The 25301-nt window shown below is 52.1% G+C and overlaps 1 protein-coding gene across 1 annotated transcript in view; it reads right to left on the minus strand.

Moving 5' to 3' along the window:
• Positions 1-262: 262 nt before the first annotated feature.
• The window catches only part of LOC105185946 (uncharacterized), a 37275-nt gene continuing 12236 nt past the window's right edge, over positions 263-25301 (minus strand). Inside the window, exons 2-3 of the mRNA XM_011145828.3 lie at positions 15701-15765; positions 263-966 (exon numbers count right to left, since the gene is read on the minus strand). Coding sequence (XP_011144130.1) covers positions 867-966; positions 15701-15765 — 165 coding nt within the window. The 3' untranslated portion in view covers positions 263-866. The remainder of the gene's footprint in view (positions 967-15700; positions 15766-25301) is intronic.

Raw genomic sequence — 25301 nt, forward strand, 5'->3', positions numbered from 1 at the left:
CTACCGGAAATTCGGACAAAAACGCGCGCGTCGCTCCTTCTCCCTCCCTCCCTCTGTCTCTCACTCTCTTTCTCACGTTCGCGCTCTAGATGCTTCATCGGCGAGCGCGCGCGGCCCCCTTTTTCCGCGGGAAGAAAAATCCGATTTCCGCAGAGTGTCCGAGTGAATTCTTTCACAGTTGCTATGATTTCTCTCTCTCTCTCTCTCTCTCTCTCTCTGTTTTGCATTTTTAATTTTTGCATTTGAGATGAATCTACGGTCGCGCGCGGATGTAAATTTCAGGGGGAACGGCGGCGCGCGCGACTCGCGGAGCGCGTGCTGCGCCGAACGGAGAGGACAGAGGCCCCTTTGTGCGGACTATTTATTTATCTGTCAACAATTACATCGAGACGCGGTCAACAAGAAATCGCGGGGGTCGAAACGGTGAGAAGGAGCGAAGCCCGACGATCGGTATTAATTACGTGGAAACGATTCCACCGATATTCGGGAAATTCAATTATCGTGAATTACCCTCGACCCATTACCTAATTATCTATTCTCTTCTTCTTCTTCTTCTTCTTCTTCATCTTCTTTTTCTTCTTTTCCTCCTGCTGCTCTTCTTCTTTTCAGTGCTGTAAACTTTTAATAGAACCAGACTCTATCTGTTTTATTTGCGAAATTTACTATTCGTCGTTTTCCTCTTCGTTCATCGGAGTTAACGCCGCCACGGCTCGATCCGTTGATATCCGAACAAAATCAGCTTTCACAATGATCTCAGAATTATATCTATCTGTCAAATCATTGTGAAAACCAGTTTCGTCTTAATTGCCGGCATGACTACGGCCATCGTCGTAGGTCGACAGCATCGCCTAATATTATAAGAAGGGCTATATTTTGCAATTATATTCATTAATTGCAACAGCATATTGTATGCTCAAGTACGGCGGACGTTTCGAGCTCTTTAATTTTCCATCGAAGTCGATGAATCTGGAAACAAAAGTAAACGAATTAGTCTAGACGATATTTTTCAGAGGGACAAGGGAAGGAGGGGGAAAGAAGGTGAAAAAGGGGGTAGAAGAAAAAAAGGATTGCTCCCTTTCTCTTTTTTTTAAAGTGAGGCGCGACGAATGGCCGATGCCCTCCCAGAGGAACAGAGAAAGAGAGAGAGAGAGAGAGAGAGAGAGAGAGAGAGAGAGAGAGAGAGAGAGAGACCGAGCTTCGAATTTCTGTGAAGCTCTTAAAATAACAGGGAGACGTGTGCCAGACGTCGAAATTCGTAATTTCGAGAATCGGTCACCCTACGTGAACACCGCTCCTCCCTCTCTCCCGGTCTCTTTATGACTCAAACCTCTTTGGGGGCAGGAGAATAGCTTATGAGCGATGCGTTTGTTACGAGAGAGGGATGCGCTCGAACGTCTTGCACCCTCATAAATAATCGCCCCGTTCTTAATTGCCGCACTGTGACTGCGATACCAATTAAAATAATAGATCGCGGTATTTCGAGCGAGAATTAAAAAAATATCGGACTCCACTTATGATTATTTATTACTGTTGTTATTGTTATTATTATTATTATTATTATTATTATCATCATCATCATCATTATTATTACTATATGGGAAATAATTGTTACTAACACGATATTATATTGGCAATAGAGTGTCGTTCTTTCTCTTTCTCCTCCTCCTCCTCCTCCTCCTCCTTTCTCTTTCTTTCTCTCCGTCGATAAAAGTACGCTAATGTTTACTTTGAGAATACATCGGCGTTGAGATCGCGGCGCGGAACAGTGTCGCCGGACAGGTCAGACACCACATGGTCCGAGGCGCAGCGGAACACGATGACCTCGAGGAATGCGGGGAACGATGATCGGTGATATTTAAGCCCTCATCGATCCTTAATCGACAGATCTACTTGGGAGGTTTTCATCGTACCAGCGGGGAATGTTACAAAGCGATTTGAAAACCGACGCTCGACATCTCCGCGACGCGGATGAATAAACGTCTCTTACATAAAACGCGCGTTATCGCGCGGCCGTTAATTGCGTACGTTGAGTCCTTTCAAGTGGCCGGCCGCGATGCGCCGTACGCGACACCTGTGCTACGATATTGCGTGTAATTGTTCGTCACTATCGCTTGTTTCACTCGGTCTTACCTAACTGTTCGTTAAGCTGGCATAGAAAGAGAGAGAGAGAGAGAGAGAGAGAGAGAGAGAGAGAGAGAGAGAGAGAGAGGGAGGGAGGGAGGGAGAGGGAGAGAGAAAGAGGCACGTATACTATAATTCTCAGATTCTCAGACTCAATTCCAACGATTCCCGCGCGATATTCAATTTGTCGTACATTCGTCATACGTCGGTACAACGATTCGTGAGTCACGCGGATTGATCGATTCGCGACGTGTCGGGCGAAAGTTGCTCAAACGATCCCGGCCGGAGTAGCATGCACGGAATACAAAGAGCGAGCGTGGATAAACGCGAATTCCACGCTTTTCCGCGCATTCGTCATGAGTGTCCGTCAGAAGGGTCCATCGATATATACGTTATTTTGCACGTGCGTTATCGGTCGGCCGATAACGGCGCGCCGGTTACACGGAGCCCTGATAGAGATACGACGCGACCTCGCGACCCGATGGCCATATTCCATGGAAGATCGTCAGTGAGAGGAGGAGAAGCAGCTCGTGAGGATTCGGTCTTCATTTCCTTCCACCCGAGTATTATACAGGGTGTCCCGGATCGAGCACGCTGTTTCTGATGCGTGCTCTATCGATGCGAATCGATCATATTTCTTCACCACACACACACAGAGAGAACGATTTAGTTGAATCTAACAAATACTTATTTGGAATAGTCGAAATAAATTTTTTGATTGATCGAACAAAAAATTTTGTTTGACGCAACAAAAACATTTCGTTGGAACTAAGCTGCAACAAAATATTTTTGTTGCGTCAAACAAAACTTCGTTCGATCACTCAAAAAATTTATTTGGACTATTCCAAATAAGCATTTGTTAAATTCAACTAAATCGTTCTCTCTGTGCACGATTTCTTCAGCTTCCTCGACGACTTCGCCACTTCCGTCTATCACTTTCGCAGTGATTCGCGGTTCCATTAATCGCGGGTCTTCGTCGCATCTCGTGAGATTTATATACATACAGACCTCGCTGCAACGCGGTGCTTGCTATCTCCTGCTCCGGATCTCTTCAGGATAGCGAGCGTCGCTGATTATATAAAAAGACGGAGAAGAAGACGTGTCGTAATGGTACGCCGATATCGTAATGGTACGCACCGCCGACCGGTCCGTTCGTTGATTACGCAGCGCCGGGCCCTTCCGAGAATCGGTATGCCGCTTTTATCTAATTAACGCGGTCAGATCGGCCGCGACAGTTATCCGACGGCCGTCAAGCGATCGTAAAACTTAACGAGAGAACGGGAAGATTCGCCGGAATATCATAACGCGCGCGCAAAGTCGCTGGATACGGAATAACCGTTGCGTTATCACGAATCGTTGCCCGATAATCGCAAGCGCGTACGAGAGACGCGAAGGATCGTTCCGGATAATTCTTCCGCGAATTAATTACTCGGTCGAATAAATCTGTTCCTTTGCGTTCACGATACCGCTGTCGTAAAATTATCGCGCGTTTTCCATCTCGAATGACGCGTGTAATGGTGTTTTTCTCATTTTTATACAATAGCGACTGATTCTATATCGACGAAGACACATTAGGGAATAGATTTTTTGAGATATTGCGCAATGCTAAAAGCACATTATGAAAAATGAAATGGACAATCAATCATTATTTAATATAACAGATTAAAGTTTTTACCAAAGTTGTAATATTTATTGCTTTTCTGTCCCTATTATTTCTTATCGGATAGTTAAAAAAAAAAAATAATATATAAAATGTAGAAATTGCACTGACCGTTGATAACTTATACTAAACTGACGACATTATCTAAAGACCCTAAATGTACCGACTGTTGGTAATTTACCGACTGCAAGTAAATTGCGCATACGGAATCTACATGTCCATCCACTGCACGACAGTTCTCTGTACTAACAACACGACGACCTGCCTTATCGACAGAGAAGCCAGATTATTACATCCTGCTGTATGTCGCGGGACAAAGAAATTGTTGCGCAAAAGCTCACGCAGGCGTGAGCGCTTTCGTAACGCGAGAAAAGAAAAGTACGCGGATCACATTTCGCAATCTTTTGAAATTCCATCTCGATAAGGATACAGTTACAAGGTAATATCAAGTTTCGACTTTAGAAGGACACGCTGCCTTCGCCAGATAATCTCGGCGCAAGTATCATCCTTTTTTTTCATTCCTTAATTACTATTTTTGGCTCTTCGCGGAAGCTAGCTCCTACGAAAACTCGAAAACGGGGCGGGATCGGCCCGCAACGCCGGCCGAGTTCTCAGATCACGACGCTCTTCCGAATGCCCGAGAGTGACCTTTATCCTCCACATGTCACGCGAGCGCGGCAATGAGGACACGATTAACATAAGATTTATCCCCGCGTTCGCGTCACCGAGAGAACTGAGCTGACCGAAATTTATACCGGTTTCGATCGCGCTGTTGCGTCGCGAAAGGGCGTAGTAAGCGGAAGAGGCGTAAAAGTCATTCAGTCCAGCGGCGAGCCATTGATAGAGGCGACGAAGCGAGGTCAGCTATTTGTACGCGTGACAGACCTCTCCGGAGAATCTCGCGCACGGACGAGGACGGTGGCACGCACGCACGCACGCACGCACGCACGCACGCACGCACGCACGCACGCACGCACGCACGCACGCACGCACGCACGCACGCACGCACGCACGCACGCACGCACGCACGCGCGCATTCGGGCCCGGGTGTGACACATCGCCGTATTGCGTGTGCGGATCGATTCCAGGGTTCGATATAGTGGCTCGAGAAAAAGCAAGCGGGAGAAAAAAGAGATGTCGGATATTATCAGGTCCTCATTAGAGATCTGTTCGTTATTCAAGATACTGCGCGTCTTTTCTGCTACGCGATAGATCGTCCCGCGTCGACGTTTACACAGCTGCCGGGAGCCGCGCGTCGCGATATCTGGGTTAGAGATTCGCCGGTTTTTTCTAGATTGTGTGGTCGCGTGTACCTTATGAAATTATTGCTGCCTCTCTCGGATAACACAAGTGGTCGGGAAAGAAAGGCACCTCGACGTTGCCCGACATCTTTCGCCGCGTCACCACGCCGGGAGATTGTCTGTCTTCTCGCTAATAACGTTCTCGGACACACGTTGGGTGCTCGGCGATTTCGGGCGAATTTACTACCGACAACGCTATTTATAACAGTGCTTGCGAGAGAGAGAGAGAGAGAGAGAGAGAGAGAGAGAGAGAGAGAGAGAGAGACTTGGATTAGTCGGAATTAGTTCGAAAAGACCGGCGGCGGCGGCGGCGGCGGTCGGCCGAACCGAAGCGGAGGTCGATATTCGAGCGTTACGGTTTCGCGAATGACATGTCCCGGGTGCGATTTGCATACAATGGAAGCGCCGGGTATCCAATACGGCTCGGAGAACATCTCGCGCGGCAAGCATGCGCGGGTAACGAGCGATTAAAGAAACATTAACGCGTTACAAAAGCACATTGAAAAAAGGCGGCGCGGCGGCGGCAACGGCGAGTTGATGTCATCGCCGAGTCACGATCGTGAATGCCGATTAAACGCCGCGTGCGTATCGTATCGTGCGGATGACCACCGCGGAAGGAAAGAAGGAACGAACGACGAGACGCGGTGTACACGTCCAGCAGGGGAAGCAGATGTTTCCCATGCGAGTCCGATCACGAAGGAGAGTAAGCCTTGGCAAGGCTGTCTCTCTTCCCTGGAATTGGCTTCCTCTTCTTTCTTTCCCTTCGTCTCTTTCTCTCTCACGCGACATGCCGCCGCGCACGCTGAATAATTGGGTTGGAACTGAATTGTTTCCAAGTTTCTATCGAGCGAGGATCGATTTTTCCTGGACACATAAAAGTCGAAGGGTGTCGAGTGAAACGTTCACTTTGTAGATCGAGTATGCCGAAAAATGTTCAAACTGGAGATCCCAGGGGACGCCGGCGGAAATCTGTGATCGTTAAACGGCGCGCGACCGTCGGTCGACGCAACTGCCTTCATTAATCCGAATGGGACCCCCGGGTCGATCGACGTCGAGGAAAATAGCGTAACGGCGAATATCAATACAAAGTATCCTCTCGTCTCGCCCCCCATATGGCTTTTCATAATTCATCCAATTATTGTGAAATGATGCCGCGCGCGCGCTGGAAGTCGATGGCTGCCCGCGGGGGCGTCATGAGAAAAACCTCCTCCCCCGATTGACGTAATTCGCTCTAAACTAACTCACGATCGATAGAAACGCGGCACGAAGGCCAAGACATCGAGACTACCGCGAGCGAGCGAGCGAGCGCGCGCCCTAAAATTATCCGCCGTACGAAACGGCCTCGAGGAGAACTGGTTAATCTCTCCGCGTAAGTAATTAAACCGAGTTTTCCGGCGCGTTTCCGCGACATCTCGTCCGAGCTGTTTTCGTTCTTTTCCCTCGCCGGTCTTTCACTTTATTTTCGAAAAACCTGAATGATCCCACGACGCAGCGGGATCGGCAAGCTTCAATATACATCAAACGTCTCCGCGCTCACGACACACCGCGAGAATCTCACGAGCGGGGATGTTTGTCACACGACCCGATAATACTCAGTCACTGTACCCGCGCATATGCATCGGCAGCTTCGTTACGCACTGTCACGTGCGACACGTGGAGGTCGTCGCGCCAGGCGCGACAGGCTACCGAACTTGTCTCTTTCCGCGTGGTCGTTGCTCTCCGCGCGTTTCCAAGCTGCTTCGCCGCCGATAACTTGGCCGCCACTTTCGCGAGAGTCGGCGAAAAATTTTCGGTGTCGACGAGCGACGCACATGCGTCGCTTATAGCGCGACATGTTTTACTAATTGCGAGCCGCCTTTCTGTCTCTTTCATCTTCTCTCATCGTGGTACAATCTCTCTCGAGTAACGGCAATTTCGTACGGCAATTTAAACGACGCTGATATTAAGATGCTGGTGAGCAGCGCGATTAAGCGATTCTTCATATCAACAACACTTTTCTGTTACTCGCGGTATCAAGCGATATTATTGCGAAATTAATCATCGATTTATCGCCAAGTATCGAAAATTGCGATACTTCTTGCGTTATCATCGATTTCGCGCTCGGCGCTTCCGGCCGAGAAATGTTACACGCTGTTCACCGAGCATGCGAAGACGATCAGCGTATGCAACTCCGCGATACTCGCGTGGACCGACAACACGTCATCCCTCTATTCTCGGAGCGGAGTTAATTGTTCTAATTAAGAGGATCGTAGCTCCGGAATAACTCGGCGGGTTTATATTTGTCCGGCGATACGAAAGAGACGCGAGAGTCGCTCCCACGTCGATTCGTAGCGCGCGCGAGAGGCTATTTTTCCACGACGCGCTCTCCCCGGCTTTGCTATTATTTCGAGAACGACATTGAGTCGCGCTTAACCTTTGCAGCGACGGCTCACACGCGCGCGCTAATGTTCCTTATTGTAAATTGAGAAATCGTCGGCGGATGAACACGGCGGGGGAATGAAGCTATTTGCGCTCGGATTAACGTTCCGCTAGAATGTCGCTTGCTTGTCGTCGAAAGAATACGATCGTCGGTCTCTCTCTCTCTCTCTCTCTCTCTTTCTCTCTCTCTCTCTCTCGCAGGCCGTTCAGAGGCCGCGGCGGGCCTTTCATTTTTTACCGTCACCACGCAGGAATTACCGATCTTCCAGTGTGATTTCGGACCTCGCCCATTAATCAAGGCTACGATGATGGGAAAACCCCTCGTTCATCATTCCTTCGGCGCAGTAAAGATATATATATATATATATATATATACATAACGTCTTTTACAATTCCGGACATGCTCAGGTATATGGACGGAGAAGAGCGAAACTGGGCCGTTCCCAGGGACACTGGCTCGAGTTAATTGGAGTTTCACTTATTTGCCGTCTCCTCGTAAAGATAAGAAGGCGTAGAAAGATGGAGGGGGGATCGATGCAACCTCGGGCAATTTCCAGCTAAGGCTTGCGAAAAAAATCTCTCGTTCGTATGTAACGCGACTCGATCGAACCTGTGTAATCGTTCGTGTGCTCTCGAAACTCGCTTCCTGTAGCTTTCAATAGAAATCGCGGTACTTTGGAGCAGCACGCTTTCTTTCCTCCGTGCATCCGACGCGCGTTTGGCGAAGGTCTAGCCGCGCCTCACCACCGTCACAGTTTCTTAGTGAGAAGATAATCGTGAGATGACGAGGAAAAATGAAGAAGGAAAAGTCCGAGAAAGGGGATCTAGCAGTGATCTATCTATTTACACGCGAGAGAAAGAGAGAGGGAGAGAAAGAGAGAGAGAGAGAGAGAGAGGAGAGAGAGAGAGAGAGAGAGAGAGAGTAAGAGAGAGAGAGTAAGAGAAAGAGAGAGTAAGAGAGAGAGAGAGAGAGAGAGAGAGAGAGAGAGAGAGAGAGAGAGAGAGACAGGACGAGTCCCCCGATAAGATGGAAATGACTCGCAGATGGAGCTTCGCGCGAGTTTCGGCAATTTCGCGAAGCGATCACGCGGGGGATGCTTTGATCGCGAGTGAGCCCGAAGGACCGGCGATCCGACTGACGTTGAGCAGGCGGCTCGAGTAATATGACGAAGAGAAGAAGAAGGGGAAGAGGTGAAGGAAATGAAGGAGGCAGCCGATCAAAGAGAATTCTCTCTTTTTCTCTTGAGAGGAGAGAGAAGGCGCGAGAGAGAGAGAGAGAGAAGAGTAGAGAGAGAGAGAGAGAGAGAGAGAGAGAGAGAGAAGAGTAGGTGCAAGGAGCACAGAGAAAGAGAACCACGAGGAGGGATGGAAGAAGAAGGACGACGAGATGGAGGAAGAGAGGAGGAGGACGACTACCTATACAAGGATCTACACGGCCAGTGGGAATGGAATGCAGGTACGAGTCCAGTCCCCGGCTTCATTCTCGTCTCCTCACCTCCCGACCAGCTCCCCTTCGTACCTTTCCAACCCTCCTCTTTCTTCCCTTCCCGTCTTCCCTTCCAGACGCTGCTGCTTCTTCTTCTTCTTCTTCTTCTTCTTCTTCTTCTTCTTCTGCGCCTCTCTTCGGCATCCACCACCAACCGCGACGCTGCTCACCGTATCACCACCGTGTTCTACCTCTCTACCGGGGCTTCACCACCTACCTACTACTACATCACCGTGCGTGTCTGCTGAACTACTGCTCCACCGCTACTATTACCACCACGACTACCACTATTACTACTACTACTACTACTATCACCACCGTTGCCGCCGCTGTCGCTCCCGCGCTGTCGACCGGTCGCGTTGTCAGTGAGTCACTACCAACGCGAACGCGCTCACGATCTTGTTACTATTCGCGGCCGTTCTCTTCGTTTTACTATCGACGCTTTCATTAACCCCCAATTACCACGGTTCAATTTGTATAATGCGAGCCACTACTATAATATACAGCGCATCGCTCAAACGGGTCGCTCAAACAGGTCGCTCAAGTGCACAAGTATTTTCACGAAAGTAATGATAGACGCAACTCGTCCGTCTTCGTTGCGAAACACCGCGCGCGCGCCTCAATTTTCATCTCTAATTTGTACGATACAAGTAGAAACGGAGGGAAGATTCGTCGCGACTCGTGATTCGTGTATCGCGTCGTTCTAGCCAACATTTTCGCACTTGCTGCCGCAGTCGAGGTGGATTCCCTTCAGCTCTCGATCCGCAGCGAGAGACGATCGCGAGGAAAGGGCAGGCGAGGAGAAGGTAGCGCAATGTCCTTCGAGAGGCGAGCGTCCGGCTAAGGGTACGAGATTACGATTCCTCGGCGGAGAGCGCCATAAGTAATGCGATAAGGCAGCGATCGGTCGGTCCGTCGGTCGGCGACGGTAGGGCCTGCGAGCGGAATGCGCTCGACGTGCGGCCCTGCCGTGGGAGAGACGCTCGCGGAGAGAAGCGCAATGGTGGGTCCACCGCGCGCGTCTACTCGCGTTACTTTACAGTCCGTGCGAGTTCGCGATGTTCGTCGCGCGAATATCACGATCGCCGTCGCCGTCGCCGAGAATCGTGCACCGGATTACACGAGAGCCGCGCTTTTTCGCGTCGGACATTTAAAAGCGCCGACGCGTCGTCGGCGCGGCTTTGGCAGAAGAATCAGAGCCTCGTGGCGCTCTCTTCTCCCCCCCCACTCCACCCCCCGCGCGTATCCCATGAAAATTTTACACCTCCGGAATGGGAGAGGTGATCGACGCCGCTTAACAACCGACGCGACTGTCGTCGCAAACAGAAGCAGAAGCCGCCAGCTCGCACATTCCTGTCTGTGTCGCGATGCGCGCTTCCGCGATTGCGTCTCTTCGGAGTGTGATTATATTGCCGCGCGCGCGCGCGCGCGCGCGTGAGCGGGTGAGACAAACAGCGAGCGACAGTCTCGAATACCCGCGACTTTTGCACACCGCGTGAAACCGAAACTGCCAGGCTCTCCTCTCTCAGCGCCGAAGTTTATTCTATGATTTATTGTCTATGATCAGCCGCGCGATCAGTCGGACGCTTCCTCGCGAGTAGAAATGTCGTCGAGGTGAATTAGGACGAGAGGGAACATTGCGGCGATATTTTATCCGGTGCTTCGAAATTCTAATATGCGGGCAAACAGAGCGGAACAAATTTCAAAGATGGGGCACTCAAAACGAGGATACAGAGAGAGAGAGAGAGAGAGAGAGGATACTGTGAGAAGAAGGACGTATCTTTGCGAGCCGGAACCGTTTCATCAGTCTATATTAGATTCTCTCAGTTTAATATTACACAATGCGACGGTCCGATTACGGTAAGCCGGCTGCGTTCGCGGCGTAAGGACGGTGGCATTCATTTCTCGCGCAACAAGGCAAGGGCGTCGAGTGCGAGTACTCTTAATCCGTCAGTCACGCGAGCATGATCGAGATCAAGTCGAGAATCGCCGGGATACTGACGCAAAATTTGCCGATCGCAGATCGCCGGGATCGCCGCGTCTAACCTCCCGCCGATAAGGCATTTCACGCGCGATTTATCACTCCCGAGTGAATCACCGCAGATAGATACGCGCAATTTGTCAATCGTATTCCTTAATTATAAATCATAAAGGAAACACGTCCAATTTGTATATCGCAAATTCGCGCGACGGTAACTTACGGAGCTGCGAGGCGATGCGATGCTCGGAATCCCGGTGATCCATACATCATCGGTTAAGAGGATTAAGGCAATTTTGTGCGAGGAATACTCGCCTGTATCTCTCTCTCTCTCTCGCTCTCTCTCTCACCCCCCCTCTCTCTCTCTGTAACTCTAACTCTAACTCCCTCTCATCGCGCGAGAAGCGCGAGCACTTTTGCAATTTCAATGGCAAGCTGAAGCGCATTTTCGAGGACCTCGCTCGTTTGCAGCCGGCGGAGAGAGTCCGCGAGAGAGGGCGCAGAGATATCCTTAGCTATCCGCTCGTTAGCGCTCGTAACCACTCGCGGTATGCGTTTCGCGTATTTTATTGCGATCGCACTCGCCGTCAATCGAGCCTCTTGAATGTCGCGAAGCGCGAACGGACAGCCTCCTCGTGGAGGCTGAACTTTGCGAGCCGAAGCAACAGCCTGTCGAGCCTGCGGCCAGACGTCGCAGGACTCTGCTCTCGTCTCTGTCGGGATGCGCTGGTTATTACTCGCGGAGGTGCGTGCGGTTGCTAATAATATGTCGTCGCGTTTCTCGCTGCTTCAGACGTGTTTCAGACATCGCACGTTCCGATTCAGCATTCGCGATTTTTCCGCGGGGTGAAATCACTTGGTTTTCATATTTTCAACGAGCACGAGCAGTGTCCTCGCGAGGTGCGCCAAACGCGCACCCCTCGCGAGGACATATGAAATTTCCGACATATTCCTCGCATGTTTCCAAAGTATCAAGGAAAATTGCAGCCTAAATGGAAAGCCCTGTAACCGCTCGATGGCCCCGCGTCGCCATTTATAACTTTGAAGGTGAGACAGACAAATCGCCAGTTTTGAGAGGCGCTTTTACGTGTCCCGCGGATAATCTTAGCCGAAAGCGTTTAAGAGCATTTTCGGGTAACGCGACGGGTTCACCACGCCACGAAGGTTTCGCCTTTCGCGAAGCGCAGTAAAGGAGTTTACAGGCCCGCCACTCGGTTCCGCTAATCTGCCCGCTTCTGAGATGCATTCTGTGTCACGCGGTATTTTCGTGAATAATAACCTTTTGGCAAGCGACAGGCACCCGCGGGTATTTTTAGAAGGCGCACGCGAGAACACCGAGATACAAGTGTCTCCGCCGCCACCGGGACAAAGTAACGTCTCGTTTCGTCACCGTAGCTCCATGACGCCGGTAAAACTAGACGAGCTATCGAGACGCGACATATTGCATACATACGCGGCTCGGAAAATGAAACCCACCGTTCGCACGGATCTCGTTTTCAGCCAGTCTTTTATTGTAGCGTCGGCCAGACGCCGTGCCGTCCGACACGTCGCGACACACAACGGCGCGAATCACAACGGGGCGACAGTCACCGAGAACGCGTGCTTATTGTCAAAACGCGTATACTCTATCACTTCGTAATATCGGAGTCGTCGGAGCGTGGCGGCGACTCGTCCAGCGCTCGGAAATCGAACGCGACAAGATGCTCCGACGGAGAGAGAGAGAGAGAGAGAGAGAGAGAGAGAGAGAGAGAGAGAGAGAGAGGGAGAGGGAGAGAGAGAGAGAGAGAGAGAGAGAGAGAGAGAGAGAGAGAGAGAGAGCGAGAGAGAGAGACAGAGAGAGCGAGAGAGTCTCGGAGACTATCGATGTCTATTATTATAATTTATCGATAATCCGCATGAATAATGGAAAAATCGCTCATCTTCGTACACCGATGTCTTATACCGTGTCACTGTCAGGCTATGCAGCTTTTAAACGAGACGGTCGCTCCATAATGGATTAGGCGCGCTTCGCGTGCTCGGACGTTGCGTTTCTCGCGAATGCGATACATTCTCGCGACTGGTTGGTCCCCGCCGTACTTTTCTCACGGAATCATTCGCGACTGTTAATTTCCGTTATTGCCGCGAATCACGAGAGCGATCGTCAGATCGAGTCAAGCCGAGTCGGATCCAGTCAGCGACGTGAACGCATCCATCCCGTGATGAAGACGCCCGCCGCCCGTCTTCTCACAAACGGCCGCGCGAGTCTGACGAGTTTTAAAAACAAAAAAGAAAAAGAGAGCGTCGCCTAAACATTTCGCAATCGTGTCCCAGCTGACCGCTCCTTTTCCTCTTCGTCACATTTTTCTCCCGTCCGCGTTTATTCGCGGACCATTCCCCGGCGAATATTTTCAGAGCCATCGACACCGACGCGACGACGGCGCCGATCAGCAGTGTGCGAGACGAGATAGAGCGGAACGAGCAAAGAGAAAGAAAGGAAGGAAAAAAATGTTCCGAAGAAATTGCTCGTCTCGGATATGACGGAATTCCGACGTGGGGAAGGGGCTTTCACGTGCGGAAGGAGGGAGGTCTTCGACTTTTCACTCGGCGCAGCACCCCGGATCGCCCGAGAGATCGATCGTTGCTATTCGCGATCGTTAGCACGGGTCACTGCATTCGGGTCGAAGGAAGTCCAAGTAGAATCGACGAAGTAGCCGCAGGGGTTCTCAACGCTCCTCACCTTCGGCACCTCTCGCTCACGCGATTTCGGAGATCGCCGCGGCGATGATTCGGCAAGTAAGACCTGGCAAGTACCTGGCGGCAGGTACGGCGACCGCCTCGAACGATATATCGGGTGCACTCTCGCGGACTCGCTCTCGCGAGTGCACTCGATATAATGTAGCAGCGGTGTGTGCAAAGCGCGCGCAGAGCCGCGCCGTGGGCGTATGTGCGTAACCGCGCGCGAGCGCATCGTGCGTGCGTGCGTGCGTGCGTGCGTGCGTGGTATACGCCAGCGTCCATAGTCCCGGCGTGGGACCAAAGCGACTCAAAAAGTCGCACGGCGCGCAGCGGCTCTCAGACGACGACACGGTGTCAAGTATGCTTACAGACGCTCGATGTGTGTGTGTTGTGTGTGTGTGTGTGTGTGTTTATAGGAATTTCATTAAAAACAAAATCATCGCGACGGACGTTGCTGCAAAGATGCGTGCGCGCGAGACGGGATCCAGCGCGGTTCAAATATTTCGGGTTGCACGGTCAAAGTTTTCAGGTTGCTCTCTCTCGCGAATCGCGCAACATTCCCAGGATGAGACCGCTGCTCAAAGAAAACACAGGCGAGATCTTGCCGCGCAAGTACAATGGAACGCGAAGCAACGGACTTGTTGCCGTTACGTCGGTGCAAAATCCGCTGTATAATGAGAACAGCTGGTCCCTGCCGGCCAAGGAAAGGAAACCCACCGATAGAAAGTGAGGAAGGAAGGAAGGAAGGAAGGAAGGAAGGAAGGAAGAAAGGAAGGAAAGAGGAAAGGAAGGGAGGAAGGAAGTGACGCGCGCGCGATTCTGCCAAAACGGGGACTCTTGGTCGCATTCGAGGCTTTTCCGCTCTCGTTCCTCCTCGAGCGCGATACGAGCGCGGCGAAAGGGGGCTGAAGGAGCCGCATGCCCCGAAAAAAAAGGGAGACCACGTCGCGGGCACGTGTCTCGGCCAGGACATCTGCCACTGAAAAGGACCCACTGTTACGTCCCCATTATATCGTTTACCTTAGCAGCGAGCAACCTCTCTTTCTCGCCCTTCTTCTTCCCCTCCCCCCCTTTCTTCTTGCTGCTCGCCCTTCGCCTCCTTGTGTCTAGGAACAAGCAGCTGCCCTTTTCCCTTATGTACAAAGCGTACCTACTACGCACCTGCCCTTCGAGGAGGATGACTGTTAACCGGTCTCGGGGACGTGATCATCGTGACGTATTACCGGCTGACCGGGGCAAAAAAAATAGGGTGGCTTAGCCGAGCGAGATGATGCAACCGAAAAAGAAACGCGCGGCGATCGCGAGCCGAAGCAAGATCTACGGTCGGGGTCTCTCGAGGCAACGGCCGTTGGCGCGCGCGCGACGACGGGAGGACCGCGAGGATTCGGAAGTTTGCGCGGCGCAGCCGTATGCGGCTACAACAACCCTCTTCTCCGTCGCGACGCGCAGACCCGATCCGGAAATCGCGAGACCCAGTAGCGCGTTCGGCCAACGCGAATGACTCTCTCTCTCTCTCTCTCTCTCTCTCTCTCTCTCTCTCTCTCTCTCTCTCTCTCTCTCTCTTTCTCTCGTAGGTGACAGAATGTAACGAGCATCGCGGCGCTTCTATTCCGGGACGCCGGACGTCGACCCGCAGACGGCTCCCAGACTACGAGCTAATAAGCGGCCGGTGAATCCTAGCGAGAGCAGCGGGGACGAAGAAACGGGCGAGAGCGAGAGGAAGTTGTCGAGAGAAAATTTCGTCTGCGGCCCGTAAACACGCGCGGGAAAGTGTGAGACTGCAGCTCGCGGGCTTATCATCGGTAATTTGTTAACTAGACACGACGCGTGCCGAGCCACTATCCTATTTGTATATTTATAATATATTATAAAAAGAGAGAGGGAGGGAGGGAGGGAGGGAGGGAGGGAGGGAGGGAGGGAGGGAGGGAGGAAGAGAGAGAGAGAGAGAGAGAGAGAGAGAGAGAGAGAGAGAGAGAGAGAGAGAGAGACAGAGAGAAAGGGAGAGAACGAAGGGAACTCACCTTCTCGTCCGAGAGCGCCGCGGCGTCGTTGCAGCAGAGAGACACGCACGAGAGACGCGCACCGTCTGAAAGCAAACGCGAGAGCAACAATTAGAACGTGCAAATTATCGTGATCGGCGGACGATAATTTCGCGCTGCGCTACAGTATTCGACGGCGGCTCAGTAGCGTATCGAGCAGGAGCTGAAAAGGGGCGGCACTGTCGTCATTAGGATTCTAACCGAGCTCGTCCGCTTTCAAATGAACGCGACCCCTCAGCGGCAACGAGAAACGGTCCGCACATGCACACGCGTACACGCGCGCGCGCGCACACACACACACACACACACACACACACACACACACACACACACACACACACACACACGCACGCACGCACGCACGCACGCACGAACGGAATACCTTGTAGGTACGAAAGGAAGCGAACTTCCTTCCTACGTCCGATGTCACGCGCGCCACCGTTTATATAATCCATCCTGTGACGTCACGCTGTTTAATCCATTCATTACTGAGCCGGCTCTCTCTGTTTCTCTCCGTCATTCTCTCTCGCCGCCGTGCGACGACTCGTCGTGCGCGGCGGCGACGGAGAGACCGGCGACGCGAAGGTCTCATGACGTCACGAGATCATCATTTTCCGCGGTTTGCGAGCAGAAGCTCAGCAAAGCGTCACTTTGCATATCCGTGTGTCATTGTTAACGACAGCGAACGGGCCCGGACGGGATGAAGGATGTGTCCCTTGTGTGTGGGAAGAGGCGGCGGTTTCGAAGGAACGTTCTCTTCTATCTTCAATGGCGCTGCTGCACTTGCCGGAGGATGCGCTCGCGAGAAGTACCCGCGGCGGTGCCTGCGACGGCGAATAATGCATTCCCGTGTCCTCTTTAGCCTTCACTCGCGAGCGTTATTAGCTTCCTTTATGCGTTTGCGCAGTCTTAGCACGATCGCGTAAAGCAACGTCCATCCGGTGGCCGTCCTTGCTCGATATCATCGTGCGAAGTTATCGCGCGACGACGGCCACTCTCTCTCTCTCTCTCTCTCTCTCTCTCTCTCTCTCTCTCTCTCTCTCTCTCGCTATCCCAGGTCGAGTACAGACGAGAGAGAAACATCGCCCGCGGGGGTGTCGATCCGAGCCGACGTGGGCACTTCCTTCGGGTTACCGGGTAGCCGCCGTTCCCGAGCGAAGTGCTCGACTGTGCACGGAGCTTGCGACGACAACGTGTGTGGCGGTGGCGATGAGTGGGCGGACACGCACGGCTAACGATTCTAACAGAAGGCATCTCGCGCGGATCTCGCTTCACGGATGCCTCTCGGCGTATCGACAGATCGATGATCGCCGAAATATTTCGGCCAGCCGCGCCATTCCTAGCTGGCTGGAGGAGCGAGCAGCTGGCCACCCGCGGGCGACTGAAGACCGAACGATAATCGATTGATCGCGGCGCTTTTCTACGTCGACGGCGTTGCGAAAGCTCCGTCCGCAACGGTTGCGAGACTACGTGACCGTGAAAATCCCGTTACCTTCTGCAAACGCTCTTAATTCGACGCCATTACATGGTAGGTATTAGCGTTCGGGTATAAGTATACCGTACGCTCGCGCGCAACGCGATAATTAAACGATCGCTGGCTCCCTCTCCGCCCCTCGCTACGTCACTCCGCGATCGCGCACTTCGCAATTCGTGTTTAACCCCGCGTGACCTTCGCGCGATCGAAAACGCCGGCAGGTTATCGTGTCGTATCGGATCGAATTGCCACGTCGGGCGACATCCGGTCCCAGTTGGGCGCACGTGAATGAAGCTCGGCTGGTGCGCGCGAATGGAGAACACGCGCTCGGTGCATGCGTTTAAAGAGACCTCGGCGCGGCCAACACACCGAGCGCTCGCACACTCGCGCGTGTGTGCGAGTGCGGCTGATAAGCGCCGACGTTAACGCGCGGCGCGATAACGGCTTGAAAAATTGTTGACCGCTCCGAAAGCGACCGAGTCGCCGCGCGCCGCGTCGCTGCGGCTGCCCGCTATTTCTCTCTCTCTCTCTCTCTCTCTCTCTCTCTCTCTCTCTCTCTCTCTCTCTCTCTCTCTCTCTTGAGAAGTTCGAAATTCGGCGCGAGATTGAATGTATCACAGCGTATTGCAACTTTGTGTCTATTATTGCGTTACCTCGCCGGTCACGCAAAAAGCCGGGCTTCGCCCGGAGCACTCAATCGCGCGGTGAAAGAGCGCGGTGAAAAGTGCGTAAACGCATCCTCCGGGATTACGGATGTAATTAGAGATGAATCGCAAGTTGCTCACGCGGGGAAGGAGAAGAGAGATGAAACGGGGACAGAGGGAAGAAAGGACCTCGGGAAATCGATAATTGTGCATCATCGGCGTCGGTCGCGAGTTGTCGCTGCTGAAACGTCGCCGAAATTGCGGGCGCGGTGAAATTTGAAGGATTTATTTAAAGGATTCGCGTTACGGATTCCAGTGGTATGCCGTGTGACGCAATCGTGTGCGGCAGCGACGGTATAATTATAGTTAGCAACGAGCGGCTCTCGTGGCGGACAACAGATTTGCGGCGTGGCTCCGCGCGTATGACGTAATAGCTCGGGGAGGTCGATAAGAATTCTGACGCCTCCATTCAGTCGGGAAACGACAGGAGGATGAGGCGACCGGGGGGAGGGACGAGGGACGGGCAGGCAATCGGACACTGATACAAGACGGAGCGAGAGATTACGAAATCGAGAGCGCGAGAGAACGAGTCAAGCTCGAAGAATCTCCTCTTCTCTGTGTGTGGCGCCTCAGATAAGCCGCATAGCTTTTTTCTTCTCTTTGTCCTACGCGTTTTTTACTTTGTTTACGCGCACGGTGTCGGCGAGCCCGCGATCCGATTGGCAACGCGTACGCGAGTCCACGGTTCGCTCCACGAGTCGGCGGTTTTTTAATGTTGCAATAAACGGACGCGCGCAAGGAAGTTCTCTGCTGGCGAATTGCAGCTGTTCGTTTCCAGACATTATTTGTTCCGCTCGCAAAAACGCCACTGTCTCTCGGCCGCCCGGCTCGCTTCTCGCGACATCTTCGAGCGATTTCTCCCGCGGAGTTGTAAAGTCAGAAATACTTTGCGTCAAATGTGCGCATCTGGCGTGTCCGTTTTTCATCTTCTGCGCGATGTAATTAGTCTCTATTTACATTTACACAGATTAGTTACAGATTAGTTACAGTTCCTCTGCGTATCTGCACTTTCAACGATATCCACACACGTATCTACACGTCGACGTAAAGATTTCGCCTCGGCTCCGCGTCAGTCTTTATTTCAGCCGGACGGCCGCGTTTACATCCCAATTACATCTCGCGTCACCGAGCAATGTTATGTACTTCTCGACTATTGCACGTTACTCATCTTTACGTAACAGGCCGTGCGTGGCTGGCTGACGCAGGTGGCGCTATGACGCAAACGTTTTATCAGTTATTCGATTTTACGCCTTGCTAGATAACGCCGGTATTAACGTACGTAATGAGACTGGCCGAGTGTATTATACGAATCGAATATCATTCTTAAACTTTGTCGTCGCGGCTCGAAATCGTCACGCGCGTCATTTTTGACGTCTCTCGTCTCAGAGCGTTACTCGGGAAGAAGAACATTTCGATCGACAATCTTGCCGCTAAATCGTCAAGTATATTTTTCGTCAGTGCGAAAGCTCGTACGTGGCGCTCGTTCGCCTTCGTCGAGAGCTTCGCGACTTATCGGCCTGTCGTAGGCGAACTGGAGAGAGTTGCGAGAGATTGCGAAAAGTCGATAGCGAACGCGGGCCGACGCGTCGAAATTAATTCCCGACTCGAATGCACGCAGCACGGGCCCTTTAAAACCGTCTCGATCTCATCCGGCCGACCCCCTTCGGTTCCTCGAATATCGTCGTCGACTGCGGACAATGAGAACCACGAGCAGGCATCGCGAAAGGCAGGAAACGGACGCCTGCTTCGCCGCGGGAAACAGGTTCGCGGAGCGGAGCGCTCGCCGAGTTTTGCGGCGATTTCAGGGATGTCAAGAGCACCTCCGCGTATTTCTCGCAGCCGCGGCTCCAATCAAAGGCGATGATATGCATCTGACATTGCCGTTGATTGTTCCGGATGTGCGAGGAGAAACGACAATCTCGCATACAAAAATATTTTCGAAAGAATTTATAAAAAAAATAAAAAAAAAAAGAAAATAAATATCCACGGATCGTAGACTAATTCGTTTTCATTTCATTCAATTTGCGAACTCGGGACTAGCGCGGTCTCGCTTTCACGTTGCGCGCCGCGTTCTTCAATATTAAAGATATTGAGCGCACAACGGAGACGGATATTAACAACGGGAGACCACGCAACGCGTGTGCAGCTTCCGGTGCGCTTCACTTCGAGGTGATGCCAACGAACCTCGCGGTACTGTCTGGGGCAGGAGCGGTCGGAGAAGAGCGACGACGTCACGACCGGAAGCGGAATGCATGTGTGTGTGTGTGTGTGTGTGTGTGTGTGTGTTGCGCGCGCGAGTGCGCGCGCGGAGGATCCGCGAGTGCGTGACCCAGTTGCACCGACACACCGACGGCAACGTGCACACGCGAAGCCAACTTTTCGATGGCCGAATGAAACCGGACATGGTGCTTTTAGATTTGCAGAGAGAGAGAGAGAGAGAGAGAGAGAGAGAGAGAGAGAGAGAGGGAGGAAGAGAGAGATGAGTATTTCTTTCTTGACTCCTCTTCTCGCGTTGTCTCACGACGACGTGTGTTTTTCGGTTCGAGGGAACGCGAAACGTTTACTGTAAAAAAAAAAAAATAAAAAATAGAAAGAACGACTCTCTCTCTCGATCTTAAACTGCCAATTTCCGACCCCGCTCGCCACTGCGAGAGCACGCAAGCATTCGCTCCGCGCGTACGTGTCGCTGCAGTTGTAACGCGAGTAGAAGCGAATGGCCGTTCGGCCGCCAGGGTGGGGGGGGGGGCGGGGGAGGCATTTCGCGAGGAAACGCTGACGGAATGTCCCGCTAAATAGTCCGACATTATCTCGCGATAAACGTGACTTTTACGTCCGTTTTACGGACCGGCGACGCGCACGTGTACGCATCACGTGTGTGTGCGTGATCGGGCGCTTGACCGCAGCGATCGAGCCGTGAGATTTCGCCGTGCGAGCGTCGAATGAGCGAAATCGCGTATTACTTTACGCCTCACGCTCGCGTCCCTTTCTTCCATCACGCACGTGCACGCGCGTGCGTGGCATTTGCGCGTCAATCTGCGAGAGAGCGCGCCAGCTTTTTCGACCGGCTGGTGAACGGGAGACTCCCGCGTCTCGTAATTATGCGTGGTTAACCACGCGCCAACAGTCGGCGGAATTTATCGTGATCGCCAATAAACATCGGTTAACACGCGACTTTATCGCGCTCCCGGCTTCCTTTCGATCGAGCCGTGCTCTGCGGTCAGATCGCAATCGTCGTCTTAATATGTGCACACGCTCGTGAGGAAATGTACGAACGGCGGGAGATTCCCGTCGAGTTGCAGTGGATCTTCTCTGACTTCCACCTTACTATTAGCCCGCGGGAAGATTTTCTAGCGTAACATCGTTAAGACAGCGCCTTTTGCATCGGCGTGTCTCGTGGTAATTCCGGGTCGCTTAGTCTACGAGACGATTTCGCGGTGGTGCGCGTAAAAGAAGGATCGACGAGACGGTCTCGATCCTCGAACGATGTCTATTGTGGCGTTAAAGTGTGGGAAAAAGCGTCCACTGTATAGCGAGAACGAAGAGCCTGCGGTTCATTCATGGCGAGTGTCTGAATGGAGATAGAGGGAGAACGAGAGGGGAAGAGAAAGAGAGAGAGAGAGAGAGAGAGAGAAACAGAGAGTGAGAGAGGGTGGGTAGGGGGAAGAGAAAGATCTATGCGCACGATTGATACACGCACACGAACGCATGCACGCACACTCGCATGCAGGTATTCCCGTGCGCTCGCTCGCTGTAGCAGCATAAATAAATACTCGAACGCATATATGGCGTGCCGCGAATTACGGAGAAACCGATCGGTTCCTGTCGTCCGAGCGTGTCGGAGACGTGATTTAATTAGCCGAGGTCACTCGTGCAACTCGCTGTTTAATTGTTAAGACGCTAACGTCTATGCTTTTTCGCGAAAATGTATCGAGATCAAACGCACAGGCGAGATATCCGAAGCTCCATTGTTCACATTTGCCGCGATTAAACCGGTCGACGAGTCGTTAAAACGTTAAAGATAGATATTTTGTATTTCTCGCGTATTTGCGCAATGCTACGGCTCAAATCAGTCGAACGAATTATTTTCGCTACTTTATCGTACTTTGCGCTGATAAAGGGTGTCCCAAAATTCACGCAAGATTTGAACTTTGCGCCATTTGTGCGGTAAAGTGTTGTCAACGAAAAAAAAAAAAAGACAGCGTGACAGCTGACAGTTTAGGGTTTTTAAACTGACCATGCACAGCGAAGAGAGTTCGTTGAATGGATTATGGAACAACAACAAGTGAATGCTGATTATTCGAACAAAATCATCTTCAGCGATGAGGCTCATTTTCATCTTGATGACTTGGTTAATCGACAAAATTGTCGCATTTGGGGTTCAGAAAATCCACGAGTGATTGTTGAGAAACAAATGCATCCACAACGTGTCACTGTTTGGTGCGGATTTTGAGCTGGAGGCATCATCGGACCATTCTTCGGAAGAAAATGCGGCTGGTCAGGCAATAACAGTTAATGGCGCTCGCTATCGCGATGATAATCCAGTTTTTTGTGCCTAAATTGCAAGATATGGATTTGGACGACATGTGGTTTCAACAAGACGACGCCACATGCCATACAGTCCGAGAAACAATTCAATTACTGCATGAGTCATTTCCTGGTCGTGTAATTTCCCGTTTTGGTGATCAGATTTGGCCGCCCAGATCATGCGATTTAACGCCGTTGGGCTTTTTTCTTCGGGGTTTTTGAAGTCTAAGATTTATGCCAACAAGCCCACGACCACCCACGCTCTGAAGGAGGAAATTGAACGCTGTATCAACGAAATTCAGCCACATTTATGCAAAACGGTCATGGAAAATTTCAACAAAAGAGTGCATATGTGTCAGCAAAGCCGTGGAGGCCATTTACCCGATATGCTATTCCATACATAACTCTATACTGTATACTTTATGAATCAATAAAAAATTTACAATTTTTAATTATAAACCTGTGTTTTCTATCAAAATTACTTCTTGCGTGAATTTTGGGACACCTTTTAGAAGGAGAGTTTGGAGGAAGCTGTACTTTCGATCGCGAACGAAGGGAGATCTCGAAATCTGAGCGAGGAACTTTCATGTGAGGTTGCGGTGGTTTTCGTGACGAAAGGAAGAACGAAACGATCGTAAGTCGCTAAGTTCCTCGCCGCTTATTACCGCTTGCAAAGTAGGAAGGGAGGAAGGAAGGAAGGAAGGAAGAACATCGAGAAACCGAGCGGACGGATTCACCTGACGACGGTCGTCGGAGGTCTTAACCGGGAACGGCTTGCGCACGCGGCTCATTATATAACGGCGCGTATGTAAAATACCCACACACTCGACACACACCGTCGCTCGCGGGAGATGCAGGATGTCTGTAAAAACCCACTGTGATGGCGCATTGTGAAGCGAGCCGGCTATAAAAAGCGCCGCTAAGCCGCTCGTAAAACCCGGCAAAAACTCGCCAAATAAAGTACGGCGGCCGGGGCGAGGAGGCGGAAGAGAAGAAAAAGGAGAAGGAGGACAAGGAGGAGGAGGAGGAGGAGAAGGACGACGAGGAGACGAGGGTACATCTACACGCAGTCGCGGTCCGTGGACTACCACCTTCTTCGCCACCTCTCATCTCGTCGTCGATCACGACGGCGGCACGATCAGCGGCAGCGCGAAACCCGGAGGAAGCTTGACCTCCATTATTTCCCCGCATTCCACGAAACATTGACCCCACCGTCGTCGTCGTCGTCGTCGTCGTCCCCACCGTCTCCCACGGCGCGCGCGTTCAGGATCCCGAAACTATTCTCATTCAAGGTAGCGGGCGTTTAGTCTTAACCCTTTCCCGACCCGCGGACGGCGTCGTCCGCGATTATCCGCCGAGCGGATTATTCGAGCGCAGAACGGAGGAGGCAGGCCTCCGCGCGGTTCAACTCGGCACCGATCGACGAGAATCTTTGCACGCGACTATACAACGCAACGATATATCTCGAATGCGATCCATCCGGTCGATCGACATCGCGGGCAGATCGCTCGCTATCTTCCGAGCGTTATATATGCGAGCTCGCGGTTAATTCGCCCATTTTTTTCGCGACAAGCCCGAGCAGAGCGCGGGAACGAGCCGCGGTCGGCGCGCGGCGTCTCTTATCTCGCACCATCGTCGCCGTTGCTCCTAATTAATCTCCGCTTTCGACCTCGCGCGCGGGGAAAATGGCGAAATTAATGTGCGAACTTCGACGCGGGGCCTGAGCTTCATACGGCAAGTACCGCGCGGCGGAGTCATGCGAATTTCCGGCGCGAACCTTCAGCCCCGGGCCCGTTTGAGCACCGCTGTGTGTGCCCCGAAGGAGTTCCCACGCTGCCTCGCCGCGTGTCACACACAGCTATATCGCGGCTAGATACGTGTCCCGATGATTCGTCGGTGCCGGTCCACGGGCCCTAGGACTTTGTTGATTGGCCGATCCGAGAAGTGATTAGAACTTATCAAAGAGCGAAAGAGAGAACAAACGCGCCACGTATCGCCGGCTCTATCTATTACACTGCCTCACATCCTTCGCGACTGAAATTCACTTCCGGCCCGAGCGCATCGTACCCAAAGTTTCCCAGTCGGCGATCGAGGGATTCAATAACGCTTAATTACCGGTCGAACGGCATGAGAACACACGCAACATATACACACACACACACACACACACACATACATCGTGCAATTTGTCGTTCGACTTTGAGCACGCCATTGTTTGTCGAAGGATACGTCCACGTCACTATCCGATTGTCTCTCTAATTGAATGGAACTGTACTTCAACAAGCTGTTGGTCCGCCCGGGTGAGTCAGTCGTTAACGTTGTTCGCGATGATTCCACGGTCGTCGTGGATGAAAATACGGGGGACTAAATCCCCCCCCCTCTCTCTCTCCTTCTCTCCCTTTCGCATCTTCACTCGCGAAATACTGCCGGCCGGAAGATCCGCATCGTTACAGGTTACCAACGAGGACGATTTCCAAGCGACGCCGTACGATGCCCGCTCGCGTACGTGGGAACCGCGTGTTTGCCTCCTCGATTATCTTAACAGCGGTGATACCATATTGTTACGAGCGCCATCGCCGTCGCGCGCGTTCCGGAAAGTAATAATCGTCCGAGAAATTTTCCGCGGCCGCAGCAGCAACGTCACGGCGACCGTAATCTCGACTAACAATAAGCAGCGAGAGAATTATCATGCCTGCTACACACCTTCGTCCCGCAACTCCCGTCTCCTTTCGCCGTGACGTCCGCGCGTAATTTTGCACCTCGCCGCAGCGGCGGAATTTCCGAGAGAGGCGCGCGCGCGCTTAACGGAGATCAGCGGGAAATTGTTGCGCGCGATATCCGCTCATTTGAGGTGTTGCGTTTCGCCCATTTTGCCTTCTTG

The sequence above is a fragment of the Harpegnathos saltator genome, unplaced genomic scaffold (genome assembly GCF_003227715.2).
Source record: "Harpegnathos saltator strain DR-91 unplaced genomic scaffold, Hsal_v8.6 scaffold714, whole genome shotgun sequence".
Lineage (NCBI taxonomy): Eukaryota > Metazoa > Arthropoda > Insecta > Hymenoptera > Formicidae > Harpegnathos > Harpegnathos saltator.